The sequence below is a fragment of the Taudactylus pleione genome, unplaced genomic scaffold, assembly GCF_031769625.1.
Source record: "Taudactylus pleione unplaced genomic scaffold, aTauple2 ptg000456l, whole genome shotgun sequence".
NCBI classification, from domain to species: Eukaryota; Metazoa; Chordata; class Amphibia; order Anura; family Myobatrachidae; genus Taudactylus; species Taudactylus pleione.
In genome coordinates, this window is record NW_028284858.1 from 1,041,226 (window position 1) to 1,061,859 (window position 20,634).

Genomic DNA, 20,634 nt, shown 5'->3' on the forward strand with positions numbered 1-20,634 from the left:
TAGCGTACAAGCACTACTGTATAGCATATTCTAAGGTCAATATTAAGTACTTCAACCCATTGGCTTATGGTTCTATCACTATAATAAACTTATGTTAATAACACACAGTTAAAAAACTCCATTAATTTTTACGAAATATGTACTAAAAAAAAATTTGCTTCAGGGCCCCTCCGGGGTTAGGGGCCCTGAAGCTTAAGCTTCATTAGTTTCACAGCAGATCCGCCTCTAGTATGCACCATCGGCCGATCTGCGTTATGATTTTGCAATTGCGATCCGTGATGAATCAGGCCCATTGTGGCTATTTTTTCCCTATTTGCACTCCTGATAATAACGTAGTTCAATTGTAAATGGGAATTTGTGGCCATCGTGGCAATGTTGTACATTATTTTTACAGTGCAAGACCTAGATTAAGTGCATGGAAAAGTGGGGATATCATCCTAAACTAGCAGAACAGCATAGAAAGCTGTTAGTGGCCATAAGCAAAGTTTTGCAGGTTTTCAGAAGATGTCATATGGCTGCCATTTTTTTTTTAATGGTGGAAAAATTATAACCAGCAAGTACTTTTCTGCAAAATAAAAGTTTTGCCGTATTTTGGGGTAAACTAAAATGACTTCTGTTATTTTTGTGTTTTTTTTTTATTACAAGTTTGTAACTTTTTGTAAAAACCTTACACCTCTTTCTTGGAAGTTCAAAAACCTATTAACCAGCAATACAAAACCTGAACATACATGACCCACAAATTTAACAAATTCTTGTGCTTTTTAGTGTAAATCATCTAAAATATTTATTTATTGGAAATATTATAGCATTTAACCCCCGCCAAGTGCATTATTCATGGGCTGCGGGGGGTGTGCACAGTGTCCTGGTATTTGTCCCTAACATTTGAACTGCTCAAGGGGATGCACATGTTAACTGATCATGATTTTGGAATTGAATTGCAAAAAAATCTTGCCCATGAATTTGACCTGAGTTAACCATTTGCGGGACTACTTTATTCAAAAATTAATTGTCCCCTATAATGGATTTGAGAACACATTATGTTTAAGGTTTAATTTTTGCATTTAACAGAAGTTGTTTATTATTGAGCCTACATGCCCTTAGTTATCCAAACAAATGTATAATTATAATTGTGTTGATTTAAACAATGAATTACACAATATAACCATTTTCTATTATCTCCACCCCAAAATAAAAGACAGTGAAAATTACATTTATCATTTTATTGTGGTTGCAGTTTCATAATACATTGTTGAAACAAATTATTCTATGCAGTTGGAAATGTTTAAATGCAATAACTTTGCAGACAATAACAGGCAAATTTGTGTAGGGTTATTTCCCACACATAACTGAGTGCATTTGCATATTGTAAGTACATTTTTGAGTTATTGAAAGAATACAATATTTCAGCAAAGCAGTGGTTTTAATCTTTGGAACAACAAAACAGTGTGAATCTATATTTTATGCTGTTTCATTGTATAAAGATATCACGAAAGAATGCAGTACAAAATTCAGTATTCTATTGCATGAAATTACAGTTGGCTCCCTCAACACATATTATTGAAAAAGTCAAACTGCAACTTTAACATTGACACTAATGTTAACTATATACATATAATATGAAACCTGCCTGTCAACAATTTTCAAATAGTTAGAAAGCTAATGGAAATTCATTAAACTGAGTCTTGTGATCCCAGTGGCAGGGTTCTCAATTAGTGATGCTTTGCGAATTCTTTTTTATTTTTAAAATAATAACATTTCTGTTTATAAATTAATTACAATTTCGTTTTGTTTCTTTTTTTCCTCCAAATCTGAACTAATCTAGCAAGCCTCTTTATGGTGTACCTTATCTTGATTTATTTTTATATTATTATTTTATTTATATTATTTTAAGATGGTCTTGGGCTTACTTTTTTCTATTGATTAAGGGCAAAATAAAATATCTAAAACTCAACAAAGTGAATTAACAAAAGCTGTGATATTGGCTAGTATGTAGAAAAAAAAAGTCTCTAGATATACTCTAGCATATAAAAAGCAGTCTGCATTTAATAGTGATGTAAGATTAAAAAGCTTCCTGTGTATATACTGTGTATAAAAACGCAGTTGTTGAACTATAACACTATAAGGTCAACCATAAAAGTACCACTGTTGGCTAATACAAGCCAAAATTTTGGCATTACCTGTAACAGAGTGAAAATGATGTTTTAAGTAGTTTGCAAAAGAAAAAAAATATATATAATAAAAAATAATCATTTTAGCTATTCAGTATTTTTTTTTTACTGGACACCGGTCGTTATAAACTAAAAAAACAAAATTGAACCGTGTTCTACTCTAAAGTGCAGCGCCATTCTGCTGGTGCATGACCTCATTGTACACTGCCCTCCTGATGTCATTTCTGTAGAGCTAAAAGTACTGTATTATATATCAGTAGAAATAAGTCCATTTCACAGCTGAATTTTTCTTAAGTAATTAAGATCTTATACAAAGGCAGTGCTGTACTCTTATGAATGTTTCACTGTTTGGAGAGGTGGGTATTAAATACAGTGCTAATATACATGGTTTTTTTCGGCATAATGAGAAACACATATTTGGTAAGTAAACATAAATATAAAATGACAATTTAGCACTTTATTTCTAAGTTGGTCCGGAGGCTTGGAAAAGTTCCTATGGATCCTTTTCGAATCTTAATCCTGTTGAAGACAGAGGATACATCAGATAACAAGGTTGACTTTAAAAAAAACAAACAAACAAAAACAACTTAATCTAATTTTCTGAATATAATATTGTACGCCATAAGACCCAAATTTCTGCACACACAAAGTAAAACATTTTTTATTTAAACATTTTGATTATTATTCCATCATGAAGGGGATAGGCATTTGTGAAAACTGTCCCACGGGTGGCACAGAGGTGCTTTAGTCCACAGCAACTCGAGAATACTGTCTCCTGACTGTATTACAATTTTGTGTGTGTGTGTTAAATTTTTGAAGCACAGCAATATTGTATATAATTTGACAAAATATAAAAATAGTAACAATTAAATATTCATGGGATCCTAAAATATGCAGGAAATTTAATGTGTATATTTTTAGGTTATTACAATATTTACAGTAAAATTATACATTCTATTTTTCCAGTTTCATGATAACTGCCATTGTTTTCAATCTTTAGATATTAGATAATAAGCAATTAAATGGGACTTTAAATAATACACAGAGCTATTTAATATTATTATAGCAATATATGTGGAAGTAAGTTTCAAATATTTTGTTTGGTACATTCCTGGTCAGAGCTAGATAGTGACGTGAAAAGGGGAAAATAATAAAACAAGTTACATACCATTGGTGTCAGACTTTTTCCCTCCAATTGTCATCTGTAAACAAAAATTGGACACATTTTTTTTTTCAGTCACATAATTAAAACGGAAAGCTGCCTTTTGCCACTGTAGCCCTGGGGAACGCAAATGTATCTACAAAATTTCTCATACATTTTAAAGTACACAGTTAACGACGCAAATTCCTAAAGGATGCTCTGCAGTTACAATGTGGGTTTATGTGGGCCATATAAAGCTATTTAGAGCAACAGTAACTAAAACAAGGAAGATGCTGACACGCTAATGGTGTGTTTTTGTTTCCCAAACCCGCTTATTTTCACTTTATTTAAACTACAGATATCTATAACAATTTTAAAAAGCAGAGTTCCTTATCTCATCAGCCCAAATAGTCATAACAATGTTTCATTAAATGTTGTGAATCTACAGATAAGAGTAATAACATTACAAGAAAGTTAGCAAAAAGTTTGCATTATTTCTGACTAGTAGAAAATATATTGTGAGCGCAATAAAAAGGACCTTTGCTCACCTTGGTTGGTGAACCAGGCTTCTCCGTTTGTGGTTTTTCCCAGATGTTACGTTTGCCAGATACATCTCCAGGTCTTAGATCCTACATAAGGAGAAAGAAAAGTACATATATATTAAACACATCCTTTGCAATATTTTGTTATTTTACAGTATGTTGTATGACCGTGTGACGATTGCAGGTTTTACCTACGGAGACTGTAATAAACAAAAATAAAAAAAATGTGTGATTGATGGAAAATTAGACTTTTTATGCAGAAAGATGAGCAGTTTCCTTATGATTTCCTATGTGGTGTTAAGGTGTGTATCCATTAGGCGATTAAACAGGCCGATTGAACGATAACGACATCGTTATCATTCAATTGCTTACTAATTGTCCGCAAATCGGCCATGTAAAAGTCAAAAACGACCAGCAATGTGCGTGCCTGCTGGTCGTTTTTGTCATCTATCATTGCCCGTACATGCTGGTCAACCCGATGATCACTCCAGGTTCAGCATTTACGGGGATGATGGATGTGCCTAAACTGAACGGTCAGTGTAGGCACATCACAGACTGTGAAACTGCAGCACGATTACAATGCCGTAATCGTGCTCTCGTTTCACAGTCGAGAAATGGATACGCACCTTAAGGTCTTCTCACCTCATTAACGCAAGACAATATGTGAAAATGTCAAAAAATTATCAGACAACTCTTTAATATTTGAGTTACAAATGATGCAGCCCAAGTATCATCACATGGTCATTTCAAACCTCATAAAACATTGTGCAAGAGCAGTGTTTTGTGCCTAAGACAACCTATTTTAAGACTGCTATTGCAGCTGTTTCTATGCAATTTTTGTTTCTAAACCATCCAATATTCGTATAGTATATAGGTTGGTCTTTCACTGTGAATTATCAAATGCTCTCCATAGCTGCAGGATCGTCTACTGATGCAAATATTTTACCGTTATGATTGGCTACAGGTTGGTCTAGCACTGTGCATGTCCTACTCCTTGGATTGGCTACTGGTTGATCTAGCATTGTGCATGTCCTACTCTTCAGAATGACTACTGATTGGTCTAGCACTGTGCATGTCCTGCTCCCAGGATTCGCTACGGATTGGTCTGTGCATGTCCTTCTCCTTGGATTGGCCACTGCTTACTTTAGGACTGTGCATGTCCTACTCCTCGGATTGGCTACTGCTTGGTTTAGCGATGTGTATGCACAGATTGGCTATTGGTTGGTCTGGTACTGTCGGGGGGGTATTAAGAGAGGAGGGGGCCCATTAGCAGTCTACCTCCGGGGTCCCCTCCCCTCTCTCAAGAAGCACAGCAGCAGTAGTCTACTACTACTGCATAGGCAGGTCACCAGGAAAACGGCATGGCAGCCATTTTCCCAGTGATTTCCCGACTGCGCATGCATAAAACGCTGGTAAAATGGCTTTGGCAGTCATTTTCCAGTCGATTTTTACAGCGCTGATAGCACAGATGTGGGATTCCGGAAAGGTAAGTATTAAAAATATGGGTGCAAGTTGTGCAGTGTGAGCCCCCCTGGACCCAGTATCTGTGAGCCTTGCACACCCTAAACCCATAATAGATACGCCCCTTGGTACTGTGCATGCTCTACACCATGTATTGGCTACTGGCTGGTCTAGCACTGTGCATGTCCTGACTGGCTACTGGATGATCTAGTATTGTGCATGTTCTAGTCCTCTGATTGGCTACTGGTTGATGTGGTCCTGTACATGTTCTAATGCGAATGTTTCAATATCATGATTGGCTACAGGTTAGTAGAAAACTGTGCATGTCCTACTGTACTTCCTGGGATTGGCTAATGGTTGATACCATCCGGTAAATGCTCTGATGCTCTTATAATCATGCAAATGTTTTAATGTGCGGTTTGTAGCCCTGAACAAAGGTAATATAGAAAAGAAAATATGCAGCGCTGATAATAGATGCAGTTTAATATAAATATAAAAACAATACAATCATAGAAATAAAAACATATCAAAATGTATTTTTGTGTGGTAATATTGTGGATCCACTGCGATAGTAGATGGAGGTCCAAATAACAACCTCATAAAGCATGCATAATATCTGGTTCTTCCTATCAGGCACTCATCATTTGGACACTATTCAGGAACTGCATTGGAGTTTTCTCAACTTGGGACGCCATCCCTGGTTCCAGCATCAATCTTTCAGAGGTCTTTCCGTGCGTTGGATGTTCGCCGGTGTGATACCATCGCTAATTTTGGGACCCTCGTTTCATCTGGACATAAGCTGGTAAAATCTTTCCCATTGTTGGATTTACAACTATATCCCAAGTTACCTTGCGAGACATTACATCAGTGCCCATCCAGTATATTGCTGCAGCAATAGTGCCTATAGGATATTATGCATGCTTTATGAGGTTGTTATTTGGACCTCCATCTACTATCGCAGTGGATCCACAATATTACCACACAAAAATACATTTTGATATGTTTTTATTTCTATGATTGTATTGTTTTTATATTTATATTAAACTGCATCTATTATCAGCGCTGCATATTTTCTTTTCTATATTGTCATATAGGAGGCTGACTACCTCCCCTTTTTTGCAGCTGCTGGGAAGACTCCTCACCACAGCGCCCTATTTACTATCTTTATAGTTCTATTCTTGCTGAACAAAGGTAAAACTAATAAAAGAAAAAGTAACGACAACAAGTGCTCACATCCCAGTGAAATACACTACACAAACCAATCATAAATATATAATAAAGAGGCTTTAAAATGTCATGTTTGTGATTTATTCATTTATGAACATTTTACCTTCTCAGCATAATGAAAAAATCAAAAATCCAAGAAGGATAGAAGGAGGAAGAAGAGTAAGGCATCAAAGAGGAGATCTCTCCCTGGGGGGGCAGACGGACAGACGAGTAAGGAAAGAAAATCAGCTGATTGAGAGTAAGAAAAAGATAATAGGTGTTATAATGTAGACAAAAGTTCCTGGAAGAATATACAATGACAACCCATCTAATTCAACAAAAATAATGAATGTGTACAATTCCCCTACACCCGGTGTGGGCTGACATTTTATGGAAGAATGCAGATTTTTGGTCAAACGAGAACTAGTGTCACTACTGTCTAGTGAATTCATAAACTGTATATTGGTTTAGCAGGAGAAATGGCATCGGTTAGGGTTAGCTGCACTTCAAGTAATACCCACTTGGCTTTAGAGACATCTCAGAACTTCAAAGACAATTTTTTGAACTTTCAAGTGAAAAGGCTCAAAATGTCCAAATAGGATAGAAAGTGCTGTGAACAAACAATTGTCATATTGGTAATGCTTTGCCCCATTAAACAAATTGTCTACGTGAAGCGTCCTTAAAGATAAAATCTTAGGAGGTCGAATACAGTACTGGAGCATGTTATGTAATGAGTGGCATAAAATTTTCTCTCAGGGCAAAACAGTAACAAAAAAAAACAAAACAACAATGCCTTGATCTCAACTACTACCCTGCTCCAATTAATCCCTCTCCTAGCCAATTATGATTTAATCATCATTCGCATATTGCATAGCCATAATCGGTTTTATTGTCACTCCGCAAAAATCACAGACTAGATCATAGTTTATGACTTACTGAAGGCTTTGCTGAAGGCGATTTGTTGGTCTCCGGAGTTTTTGTTAACCATTCATTAATACGACTTGAAACACCCACTTTTAATCCTGCAGTTTCCTGGAAATATAAACAGTTATCCATCAAACAATTAAAGTTTTTTTAGAGTCATTTTATATAATTTCTGATCTCAAATCCTAGGTATTACTTTCTGGCAGGTTCTGCTGTAAGAAGAGGTCATTTTGCTACACAGAATTACCTATTGGCAGATCTTTATCCATTTTATGGACCTGTCTAACAAAAGAGACACCATATACTATATGGAAAAAAGAAAAAATTGTGAAAAACACAAACGCTAGGCGCTGTCTAGGGCCAATCCATGTGTGTTGTGAACACAATACTCAAGGCTTACAAAAATAATTTAGGGCGATTACCAGAGATTTGCATTTTACTGGACCCCTTATTGCCTACCGTCTTGGGACTGGGACTTTGTTCCATCTAAAACCGGATGATTACAAGCTAAGCCTCGCTGGAACCTTACTATTTGGGAGCATCTTACAGCCAAGGGACTGCACAAGCTGCAGGTTATTCCAACCCTGCTGGATCCTTACCACTGCACCCTATAGGACTGAGCAGGCACCCGGTAATTATATTTGGAGCCTCCATTGATTATTTACAAAAGAGGGATTGGTCCATATCTCTGGTGTTTTAAATTCCCATTCTACATCACTTCTTCGTAATACTATGTACATTATATAACCATATGTTTGTGCTGGTTATAACATTTGGATTGCATATTACATTTATTAAACTTGTTTTTTATATATTTGTATAGGTCGCTAACACAGTATTTATTTATCTATTTACTATTAATTGATACATTTATATATGTTGGTTTTCTTGTTTTTTTTTTTGTTAATTTACATTGCATTTATGCGCCGTATTTTCTAAAAAATAGTTTTTAGGTTTGTTTCTCACCATATACTATATATTTAAACTGATGAAGGTCTCGGGATCTTTACGGTCAGGAAAAAGGTGACATTTTTGTGTAAACTTCAATAATTTCACAGTACAGTAGAAAATTAATATTTATTATTAAGCACCAAAAATATCCTGCACATTTGGCAATTGGGTAGCTATCCAATAATGTCAGACATATACAAAGTAAATACCATTTACAGCTTGGGCACAAAATAGTAAGGAGGGCATTGCCCATTAGACCATACGAGCTCAATGGTTAGCAAAAACATACAGTACCTCCCAACTTTTTTTTCCCTGGATGTGGGACATTGCTTGCACCAAAAAGGGGGTGGAACCTCATGGCAACCCCCTGTTCATGTCACTGCGGGAGTCTCTGAGATGCTGGGCTGCCTCCAGGCTCCCCCTACACTGTGAATAGATGCCGTGCACATGTGCACGGCATCTATTCTACCACTGCTTCCCGCTGCTCTGCTATGCCGTGCAACTGTGTGTGCACCCCCTAACCCCCCCCCCCCACTATGGGACATTGCGGCTCGCCGGTGGGACAGTCCCAGAAAAACAGGACTGTCCCACTGAATGCGGGACAGTTGGGAGGTATGAATATATATGTGACACATAAGGAATGTTTAGGAAAGCTGCTGTAGCAGAAGTGATTGATGAGGACTGGAGACTGAAGGAACAGATCTTCCCAAGTAGATAGGTCTTGTGGGAGCGTTTGATGGATGTAGAGTTGGGTGAACGTTGAAGCTGCCCGGTGAGAATCTTGGGAGCTATGGGTTAAGTTATGCAGGGACTGAGAGGGCAGGGCCGGAACAGGCTCTATGTCACCCTGTGTTGGCCACGCCCCCTAAACCCGTGACATCATGACGCCAAACCTAGGGGTCGGGTCACCATCTCTAGATAGTAAGGATGCTCCAGGCAACTCCACAGGCTGCAGGGTGCCTGCCTGGAGCAACTGGCTGCAGGGTCCTGTTCCAGGCACTCTGCAAGCCATGTGCAGGTTCCATGGGGCAGCAATGGAGCCACACCCAGGGCCATGCAGACTCTGGAAGAACGGAAGTAGACAGAATGTGACAGCAATATAGCGAAGTATATTACCATCATTGGAGATTTTGGGCCCAATTTAGAGATGGACACTATTAATACAGCCGCTGCTGCGTCTTTGTACAAACATAAGACAGGCAACACTGATGCGCGCTGTGGTTACCTTGTTTGGTGACACTACACCGCCCGGTGATGAGAATACATTTCCTTTCTCCCACATGCTTTTTATGTTGCGGACACCGTCAGCTGGCAGCGGAAGGTCAGAGGGTGCAGCTTTGCCAGATTTGGGAACTCTGTTGCTCTGAAAGGAAAAAAAAAATAATAATTGGGATATTTTTTGGAATGTCGTTAGATTTATTTGTGTGTTGAGGTCTTGTATATTTTAACTGAATTTTTTTTAAATCAATTCTTTTAATTGAAAAGTTTTATACACTAAGAACAAACAAATTAGTCGACTTCCAATTTAGTAATACGTTTCAACGCATCCCTCAGTGATTAAAAAGGAAGGTAGTCCCAAACCACTAGGTGATTGCGTCATAAAAATATATGTTAAACTAAATCTGTAGCCCTTATAGTGTGTGGTAACATCCCAGTCACTTATAGGGGTCACTGCTGCTGTTAGTGTCTTCTCTCCATAATGAGTACTAAATGCAGGGACATAAGCAAGTGTTGCAAACCATGAAACGTTTTAGAGCGCTGTTGTTATCTGTATAAGGAGAAACACTGAAAGGTAACATATAGAAGCATTTCTTTACAGAAAGGGGTCAGCTCATAGGCGTAGTTATAATGGGTGTGGGGCCCTGCACCCATATTATACTTACCTTGTGCCAGCAAGTGGGTCCCTCCTTCTCTACGGCACCATCTTCCCAGTGACATCTTGGGGGAAGATGGCGCCACGCAGTGAAAGCAAAGTGGCAGTATGCCAGCCTCTGCTCTCTTGTACGCATACGCCATCTTCCCTAATATCACGGGAAGATGGAGCCACGGAGGAGGAAGGACCCACTTCCCTGCACACGGTAAGATGCAAGGCTTGGCGGGAGGGAGCCCGCTACACATGGGCCCCATAGGGCGTTACTACGCCCCTGCTTCAGTTCAATTAAAAACTCTCCCTTACAGAGGTGCAGGGATTTATACTGATACATAATTAACCCCCCTCACCCTACCTGTACACAAAATTGGGGTGAAGCAGGAAAACAATAGTCAATTATAATAAAAAATGTGGAAACGGACAGGGAAAGACAAGATGGAGGGCCTGATCTCTTCTATCACAGGAGTACCTTACAATGCTGGCTATTTTCATCCTAATGGTGTTTTCTACCTTCAGATAACTTTTCATTTATTGATTTGTACACGCCCTCTTGCAAACTTTACTTCACCGAGACTGAGTGGTTGCCCTTGGATCCACAGAACAGTTCTGTGTCATATCTAGGGACAACAAAAAAGGAGGGCAATGCAGAAACCAGTAAATTAGACCCATCTGAATGCTACATCCTGAGACTATTTTACTTCATTACCATACACTACAAGAACAGTGCATAGTCATGTGTCGCTTATTAAGTCCCTTTGGAATTTGGAAACTGACGGACTAGTGGTGGGCAGGACGGTCCTGAGACACAGACAAGGCCAGTGAGATGGGGCCCGGGCACAGTATCACCCTGGGGAATAAAAGATCAGGTGGTGGATGCAAAATGTTTAAATTACAAATGGAGTCTATGGCCGACCATGGAACTGGTGAGGGGATTGTATCATTGTTTTGCAGATAACAGTGGGCCTGATCCAGAGCTTTCTTGCAGTGTCATCGCCACACGCAAGTGGCCGATGTTATCAGTCGGCGTATGTGTCCTAGTCGCACTGTGCATGTGTCCCGATGGTTACTGCCGGGAGCCACAAAATTAATTTTATGGCCGCAAGAGGCAATTTCGATGGTCATTTCTGTGTGGTGACAGGGTGGGGGGAGTGGCTAGCCAGACGCGAGCATATCACGGTTGTGTGCGCGACTCCATCTAATGACAGTTGCACAGACACAGGCCGCCATGTTCAGAAGTATAATCTGAGCCGCATAGGGCTGGTGTAATGTTCTAGGGTGCGACCGATGTGTCCAATGGTCTGGTCTCTTAATCCGCACAGCGGCGGATTAGCTCTGCAGCTGGTGGTTATCTGCATAAATATCATTGGCTGCAACATTAGCTTAAAGATGCAGCCGCACTGTGGCAAAGAACGTAGTCGCGGCGGCCAAGCGGACACCTCTGAATTAGGGGCAGTATGGAGGGTCTTCTGTGCATATGGACATAATGACACCCCTATAGCAATTTTACATATGTTCCATTGTACAATAGATGTCATAGGCTTGGTGTGTAGACCAGTGATAGAGGAGCTTCCCATAATGAAAAGGGGGAGTTATTACTCAACTGGGCCCAGGGTGCAAACATCTCTCGTTACACCTCCTTGCCAATGCACGTACATAAACAGTAGCTACCTATGTGGGTATCAAATAGATGCCTAAAAATGAAAGAAGCATATAACGTCACCTCTGAGGTGGTGCTATAACTGGACCCATCTGTGCACCCTACAACATGCTCTATAATTATAATTCTATTTAATGTTAATATCCTTTCCTGTATACAGCACATAATTCCAAGTATCCATAACTGGGTTGTCTCCCTCTGACCATTACCTAAAGTGAAATCCTTCTGCAAAAACTGAATGAACCTCTGCAGCAATAGGTGCAGAATGCAGCATCACATGCGGCCATTGTGGGACTTTGTCCAAGCTGCCATCGGCTGCTCCATCAGAGTAATGGGCATGATATTAGGGATAACTGGTGAAGACGTCATGGCGACAAAGAAGGATCTTTATCTAGCATGCCTGAATTCAGGACCATTATATTATATTTATATTGATATTAGTCCTATCATTACCAGTCTAGCTCCAAAAGCATGCTCTCCTGCAGACAGTACACCATAAAGAACACATCTCTGTACATGTAGGGTCAGATACTTTACTTACCCCAATCGCACTGGTGTATTGCTCAAGCCGGCTGTCGATCTTAGACACCACCGCTGGTTGTGATTTAATACTAAAGACAAAAAAAAATTTTGATACTACGAAAAAAATATTTGTTTTACATAGAAGGTAGTCACAGGGACACACATGTAGTAACAATTACTTAAGTGATATTGGAGCATATTAATAACACAGCTAATATCGGATCCCAAAAGTTTATTTACTTGGTGTTGACAAAGTTCAACGAGCCGCCGGGCATTGCATAGGAGGCACTACTACTGTGGGCATTGTGTGTAAGGGGCACTACGGTGAGCATTGTGTATAAGGGGCACTACTGTGTGTCGTAACGTAAATAAGGGACACTAGTATGTGATGTAATGTGAATCAGGGGCACTATGTGTAATGTGAATAAGATTGTGCTACTGTGTGGTGTAATATGAATTGAGGGTAGTATTGTGTGGCCACGCCTCTTCTTGTACAGTCACACCCCTTTTTTTGTGGCTGGTGTGCTGTCCTTTATGGAAAATGTGAGAGAGGGGGAAAATGTATAGTTTGCAGGGGGGCGCCAAACACCCTAGCTCTGGTCCTGTGTTTGGGGTATGTTTATGTATGATCTATACAAAAGACATTAATACTGTACTCATTTCTTCCTTAAGTTGTTTTAATAGACTATGACAGCTCACAGTTTAGAGATATCCATGGGTGAGCACAGGTGGTTATTTAATCAAACTGACTGAGGTACTAATTAAGTCACCTGTGGTCAAGCATGGATATCCTTAAAACCTGTACCGAGTTTGGGACATACTTGCCCACCCTCCCGATTCGGCCGGGAGCCTCCCTAAAATCGGGTGCTGCTCCCGGACCCCTCCCGGAAAGACAGGCAAGCCTCCCGGCGGCCGCAGCCCCCCCTACGATAACCTGAGAAACTCCCGCAGCAGGGGGGGCTGGTGAATCGCGTAATTTTGGCCACGCCCCCTGCGTCACAATGTCTAATATCGGCATTATGTAGCGGGACCAAAATTACGCGAACGCATGCCCCCCCGCTCCGCCCACAATTGACATACCAGCCACGCCCCCTGTCATCCCTATCTGGCAACTCCCTTCTGGAAGGGGCAGCCTGAATGTCAGCAACCATGGTTTGGTAACCTCTGGACTATGGGTTTGGTCTCAGCGGTATGTCTGGCCTGTTCTCATTAATACACACAAATGTAGAGGGAAATAAAGATTTGTGTGCGGAATAACTTAGCGGGCTCATTCAGATTTCTGAGCAAACCCAATGGTTTGCATACAACTCCCATGTTTGAAGATCTGCGCATGTGGCAAAAAGTGTCTGCGAGCTCTCTCGTAGTGTCCATTTCGTGGCATGTCAGACCAGTTTTCTGGATGTGCTGAAGCCAGTTACTGCGTCCTTGTAGGCAGCTTTACTGGCATCAGCCGCGTGATGAAACCACCGGCCATTCTGAGTTACTCAGGTGATCAATGGTCACGCAGAGTGATCCTACGCTGCATCCGAGGACACATCAGCGGATCACAGAGGCCAGCAGGAGGCGTCTATTTACACGTTAGACGTCTCCTGCGACATTAGCATATATTAGCATCGCTGTTGCGTATTAAAAGAGTACAACCCTGAATCAGGCCCTTAGACCCCATTTTACTTAACATTTTTTTTTTAAATTCCTTATTAATAAAAAAAAGGAATAAAAAACAGACAGTTTAACTTTATGAGGGTTTAAAATGCTGTTAATAGCAAAATAAACTGTGGTGCAGACTAAGCCTGGGCAGTACACACATCATGAAAATAGTGCACCTGTACATAAAATGTCACAGACAACAAAGGCATGCTTATAAAATTCCGCAGTGCTTGTAAGACACCAGTAACAGAGGTGCTAGGTCCGCTGTGACTTCAGAGTTTTAAAACATATTCGTATTAAATGTGTAGTCTCCAGATGGTCTTAACTTTTCTTGTAACAGAAGAAAGCGTGCCCTCTAGTGTTGACAGTGTGAAATGGCAGCTGAAGACAGGAGTAAAGTTTGTGCGGTTCCAGGAATATCAGGACTAATGTTACGTGGTAATGAGCTATAACATTAGTTTTCCACTTCCTTTGACTACCGACACTGCAGATAACATCGCAAATTAAAGATGGCAGTCTGACTGTCTGGGAAATACGTGGCCGGCTTTAATCACTGAACAAAGCCTTCCTTTACAGCACTTGTCACAATTTAATGGGGATTTGCCTGAGAACAGAATCGTTTCTGTTAAGAATCATGAAAAGAGGAAGTAAGCTGAACACTGTAGAACAATTAAGGTGCAGATTCTAGACAATCGCCATGAAACCACAGCCTGGACTGACGTCAAGGGAGTTCCGAAAGATTTCACATTTTATCGTACCAATTGCTTTTGAAAAAAATAAGGGCTAATGGGCTTTTTATAGCTAACCCTTTGGGTGATAGAAATATACCTTTTTAAATATTTGATGTCAGTGTTTTTGCAAAAAAAAATTTTGCACCGTGTTTCAAACTCTTACATCTAACCAGTGCGCAAGATGTAAAAAAAAAAAAAGTAAAGTATGCATGGGTGCTGAGAGGGGGGGGGAGCGGGTACAGTTCGCCCGGGCTTGAGGGGCCCGGGTCCGGCATCGCCCCCCCCCCCTCCCTCAGAGCAGCTCAGCACACAGCTTGTGCTGGGCTGCAGTGTGAGACTGCTCGCAGCTGCTGCAGCAGCTGGAGCAGTCTTCTATGGCTGTGGGGGGGAGCTTAGCGCTGGGCTGGGGGCTTACAGCGCTGCAAAAGTGAGATTTTTTTTTTTCCAAGGAGGCGTGGCCACGCCTCCCACGATTAGCCCACGCCCCCTCCTTTACCCGGGCCCAGCCAGGCTCTCTACGGCCCTGAAAGTATGTAAGCAGCAGCTCCAGGGACTCACTGGAACCACATATTATACTATATTACTTTACACCATGGGGATATTTTTCATCTACACAGCAGATTTCATGTCAGTAATCTAATGTAAGGACACCGCTGTCTGCCTCTACTACTAGGGAATGGTGTCCTACAGAGAATAATATATTGTGTTCAATTGTGTTCTTCAATGTACATACCTTCCAGCATTGAAACACACAAAATGGAGACAAACAATGTTAACAGCCAAGAGCCCCAGGACCAGACTGCCACAATATAATATGCCATAGCCCCTCCAGTGTTGCAAACTAACAGTAATATGAAATTATGACATGATGAGGGGGGCACGTCAATGCTCCTTCTCACAGAGGGCACCACAATGTCTAGTTACGGCTCTGCCATAATATCTAGTTATGGATTCCATTCTTATACTAATCTTTGCATCTCAGTAGCTATCATAGTGCATATTACATTTTACCTAAAATTTCATTGTAATATATTTATATTTCTGTATAATAATAATATAGAAAAACTGATGAGTGTAAAATGAGGAGGACAATGTCCCAATGAAGTGAATCAGCCTCATTAAGTTGTATACATTTTAAAAAGTTAAGATTGCGCAATACAGAAGGGTCCCGGATCTCAGAGTTAGTGACCTCTGCTGGATGAGCTCTGTAATGACCTCTGAAAACCAAAGGAAGGATACATCTGACTGACGCACGTCTAGAATCACAGCCAGCTGCAGACTGGAACAGGACCACAGGCATATAATCAGGAACCGGCTTTAGTTTCCAGCCATTCATCAGACGCTCTGTTAGTCAGAGATCATTTTGGAAACTGTCCATCAGAGACCTCCCAATAAAATAAACTAACTGGGGGGGTCCCAGAATATCATTCCCATCTGCAGTACTTTATGGGGAGAGATTTAAAAAAAAAACTAAAAAGTTACACGTTCTTTTGAGATTTACCTAATTTACATTCCCATAGGTTTCAGGATGGTTTTTTTTTTCCATAATGTAGAGCACCATGAATAAAACACTGAATTATAAATCCGCGCTCCATCTTTTCCCACACTATCCCGAGTATTCTACTTCTCATTAACGTGTTTAGCAGCGCTCCACGCATTAACTGCATAAGGAAAATCTTAGAACTGGAGTTTCTGTGTGACATCATTTCGGATAAGAGACCCTATGGGATAAATGTAATAGCATGCGACTTCCAGGCATCAGCGAGTTCCTGGCAAGTCTGCCTGATGTTTTAACGGGACCAGTGATTGCAAAATACGCGCTATAGCGTGTTTTTACACGCTACAGGCATTTGTGGACCCGGTTTTTAAAAGCGAGCGCGTCCTGCGGGAACGTGCGTCGTTGTTATCGTTCATCGTTTTTGTGTTAAAAATGGACGATAAAGTGGACGACTGAACGATAACGACATCGTTATCGTTCAGTCGTCCACTTTAATCGCCCAGTGTGTACGCACCTTTAGGCTCCATGTGTGGCTGGATCTTTCCATGATATGAGTGATCAGCGAGCGGAGATGGAAGGCCTGTTTCCTGTTTCTGATGGACCTTTTGCATCCAGTATTGGGTAAGTGTAAGCGCTGATACTTAGGCTGAAATTGCAGTTTCGGACAGAAAAAGAGTGAGAGACGCGGCAGGACAGATACTCGCCTTAGCACAAGGTAGTTTGGGGGAGATGTATCAAAGCTTGGAGAGAAAAAGTGGAGAGAGATAAAGTACCAACCAATCAGCTCCTAACTGTCACTTTACTGGCTGTGTTAGAAATATGACAGAAGTTGATTGGCTGGTACTTTATCTCTCTCCACTTTATCACTCTCCAAGATTTAATACATCTCCCCCTCTATCTGGCTGCAGTGTACGTCCGCACTAGAGGCCACTCTATATGCAACTCAAAGTCAGACCCTTTGCTTATAGCTGAGGTGGTGATTTTGAAACCATCATAATCCTACAGCTGTCTGATGGTAACCAGGAGGATTTACGGTTATTAGACGATATCATTTGCACAGAAATATATTGCTACCACTTACCTTTTCTGAGACGACTTATTCAGAAACTCTGCCCGTTCCTCAATCTAGAATAGAAACATGAAAAAAAAGTTATAGTCCTGTTTGCTTACCATGCTACTCAATTAGTTACATGTCTATCCACGCAATACAGTGATTTTATGCAAAGTAGCTGTTCTGCAGATAACGCTGAAGGTATGCAGAGACCAGGGGCGTTTACAGTGTGCCCAGAGTCTATAGCGCATGCGCTGGTCACCGAGAAAATGTCAGCGGCGGGCATTTTCCCTGTACTGCCCATGACGACCGGAAAATGAACACGGCGGCCATTTTCCAGGTGTTTGTACATCGCTGACGTGGGACTTCGGAGATATAAGTATAATATGGGTGCAAGGTGTGCGGGGCCTGCACCCATTATAAATACGCCCCTGGCAGAGACTAAAGAAGTGTATCACTCATTAAATAATGGGTAAACAACGCAATATGACAGACTTTGAACATGGAATGGCGCTTGTAGCAGCGGTACGAGCATTAGCAAGATGGCTCCACTGGTGAACTGTTTGAGGACAGCAGTTGTTAAAGTGTGTGTCTGAGCACAAGGCCTGTGGTGATAAACAGCTACAGGATGCTCGAGCGGAGCAGAGACTGGGCAAACTTGTACAGTCCCACAGGCTGACAACAGTGCATCAAATAACTGACACTTTGAATTAGGAATCAGTTCAGATGGCCTATCAACGAACAGTACGCCACACATTACATTGTATGGGTTACAGATGCAGTCGCCTGTCGTACATCATTGTTGTCTGCTGCAAGCAGGGTGAAACGCCTCCAGTTTGCTCGGGAAGACAGGAATTGGACAGTAAATGAAGAATCATGAAGAATTATTTTTTTATCATATGACAAATCATGTTTGCAATAATACATGCCGAGAGAGGGCAGCCAGGTCAGCACTGTGGGTGCGTGGGGGTGGTGTGGCAAAGGTGGGAGGTCCGGGAGGCGTGGCAGTACAATTGAGTCCAAGATTACTGGCATCGTAAAGCGTAGGACAGGGCTATGATGATGCGATTCCATGCGAATCGCATCATCGGCCGCCCGGACCACCCACATCACTTGGAATGCAAGGAGGTGTCAAGCGGGTGCAGGCAGCTTTAGAAGACTGGAATATTCTCTGAGGTCGCCATACCAGATTCGGGAGCCTCTCGGCCGTTCTAGGGGGATAGTCAAGTCTGTTTTCAATTATACCATGCAAGATAGGGTAAGGATATGGGGACAACAGCGCAAAAACATGAATCCTTCTTGCGTCATCACGACTCTTCAGGCTGGCAGAGGCAAAGTTATGAAGATGCGGTTCATTGCATTTGGGTTAATACCCCCCAAGACATACCAAAAGCTAATAGAATCCATACCTAGAAGAATTTAAAAACATATTGAGGGCAAACGGTGGCCCAACAAGGTACTAACCCGGCAGTCATAATTTGGCCACTCAAGTGTATATGTAAAATAAATAATTTGGTGTTAAAAAAAAAAGCAGTCATGCATAGCAGAAGCTGATTAACATGCAGATGGAGACAACTATAGTGAATCATTTGGATCACCAATTAGAATGGTCAATATTACACCCTTTTCACTACAGTGAATGGTTGCAGCTCTGGCATGCTCAGACATTTTTGCTAAGTGCCCCGCAGGATGTGCACTGAAGTCTGCTCCATATGTGACTACAGGAAATCAATAACAAAAAGCAAACCAACCAGTAGGGGCCACAGAAATGCACAGTTTGAAAATTCCTCAAATGTTCTCAACAGCTCAAGTTCCCCTGTGCCTCTCCAGCCTCACGCCCTCCCCATGTGTCTCTTCAGCCACATGTCACCCATGTGGTAGTGGCTAGCAGGCAGCCTGTGAGAGCTGTGATGGGAGGGAAGGGGTGGGGCCTCTCTGCGGCTCTCTACAGAGTCTGTGCTAGACAGACAATAGCAACATTGTATGATAGATATTTAAAATAGGACAAGCACTCCACTTGTTAGAAAAAAGGGGAAAGTCACAATAAAGTTACTTTGATATGTGTAATCTTTCTACCCCAGTCCACAAAGTTCCACATCATAATTATATAAACCATCCTCAATAAGTGTGTTATTGGATCTTACGAGTCCGACCAGACGTGGAACTTTGTGGACTGGGGTAGAAAGATTACACATATCAAAGTAACTTTATTGTGACTTTCCCCTTTTTTTTCTAACAAGGGGAGTGCTTGTCCTATTTTCCATTTTTAAATATCTGTATAAGTGATTTGTTGTAATCGATACTATTTCCCCTTTTGTTGTATGATAGATAGTCTCCATTTATGCCTAATGCCATTATCTACAGACATGGTCAGGGCATCCTTACTAGTCCATGGATGAGACCATAAAAGTTTAATTTGTCATAATTAACTATTACGCTTGATGGCAGAATAAAAAGCAACAATAGAAAAAAAAAAAAGTCCAAAATAATATGTGTATATTAGTTATAAGAAATTACCTACAGTAACTAATACACATATGGAAGTTTCTAGTTTCAAACAGTAGGGGGCAGAATATTTCTGTAATCTTAACTTTTACAGCCACAAACAGTACAAAGAGAAGAGATTGATCAATGTTTGCTGCAGTAATGAAACAAGTTACTATAGCCTGAAATAGGTCTGGAACAGGATAAGCAAATTCAAAATGAATGTAGATCAGTACTAAAATCTCTAGAGAGCTTGGAATCAGTATAAGTGGATCTATTAGGGAAAATACTTTGGTGGCCAATTCATACAACAATTGGAACCCCTTTTGTCCAAATTTATAAAGATGTCTTAAATATATATATCAAAATGTAGTAAACATATCAGTATAATATAAATGGTATAGTGGAATTATCAATCTTGTTCCAGGGTGCCCTGTTGGAACTGGGAACCTGTTTTGATAACATGATATATGAGACTGAAGATGTATGAATGCCCACACACTCATCAGTAAAGCAGGTATGTAATCAGTAACTAGTCACATTACCCTAACCCCAGGCTCCTGATAACCTGCTCATGTGTAAACTATTGCAAAACTCCCACCAACAAATTCTTCACAACTGTTCAACTTTGTGTGGAATGGTCCCTGTAATCATGGCAAACGCAGGATTTTGAAAGGGGGGTTTCCAAATAATTGGTTACCGAGCCAATGACAAAAAAGTCTAACCAGAATAAGCCTGCAACATACACTTTATTCTGTACTTCAAGTGTTTTGATATAAAT

The 20,634-nt window shown here is 40.8% G+C and overlaps 1 protein-coding gene across 3 annotated transcripts in view; it reads right to left on the reverse strand.

Annotated features, from left to right (window-relative positions):
- Window positions 1-1,205: 1,205 nt before the first annotated feature.
- Window positions 1,206-20,634, reverse strand: part of CALD1 (caldesmon 1) — a 186,225-nt gene continuing 166,796 nt past the window's right edge. For all 3 annotated transcript variants that reach the window (XM_088448507.1, XM_088448508.1, XM_088448509.1), the window contains 7 exons: window positions 17,400-17,443; window positions 12,462-12,531; window positions 9,619-9,756; window positions 7,455-7,550; window positions 3,858-3,938; window positions 3,337-3,370; window positions 1,206-2,687 (listed from right to left, as the gene is read on the reverse strand). In XM_088448507.1, the coding sequence (XP_088304633.1) occupies window positions 2,662-2,687; window positions 3,337-3,370; window positions 3,858-3,938; window positions 7,455-7,550; window positions 9,619-9,756; window positions 12,462-12,531; window positions 17,400-17,443 (489 nt within the window). In that variant the 3' untranslated portion in view covers window positions 1,206-2,661. The remainder of the gene's footprint in view (window positions 2,688-3,336; window positions 3,371-3,857; window positions 3,939-7,454; window positions 7,551-9,618; window positions 9,757-12,461; window positions 12,532-17,399; window positions 17,444-20,634) is intronic.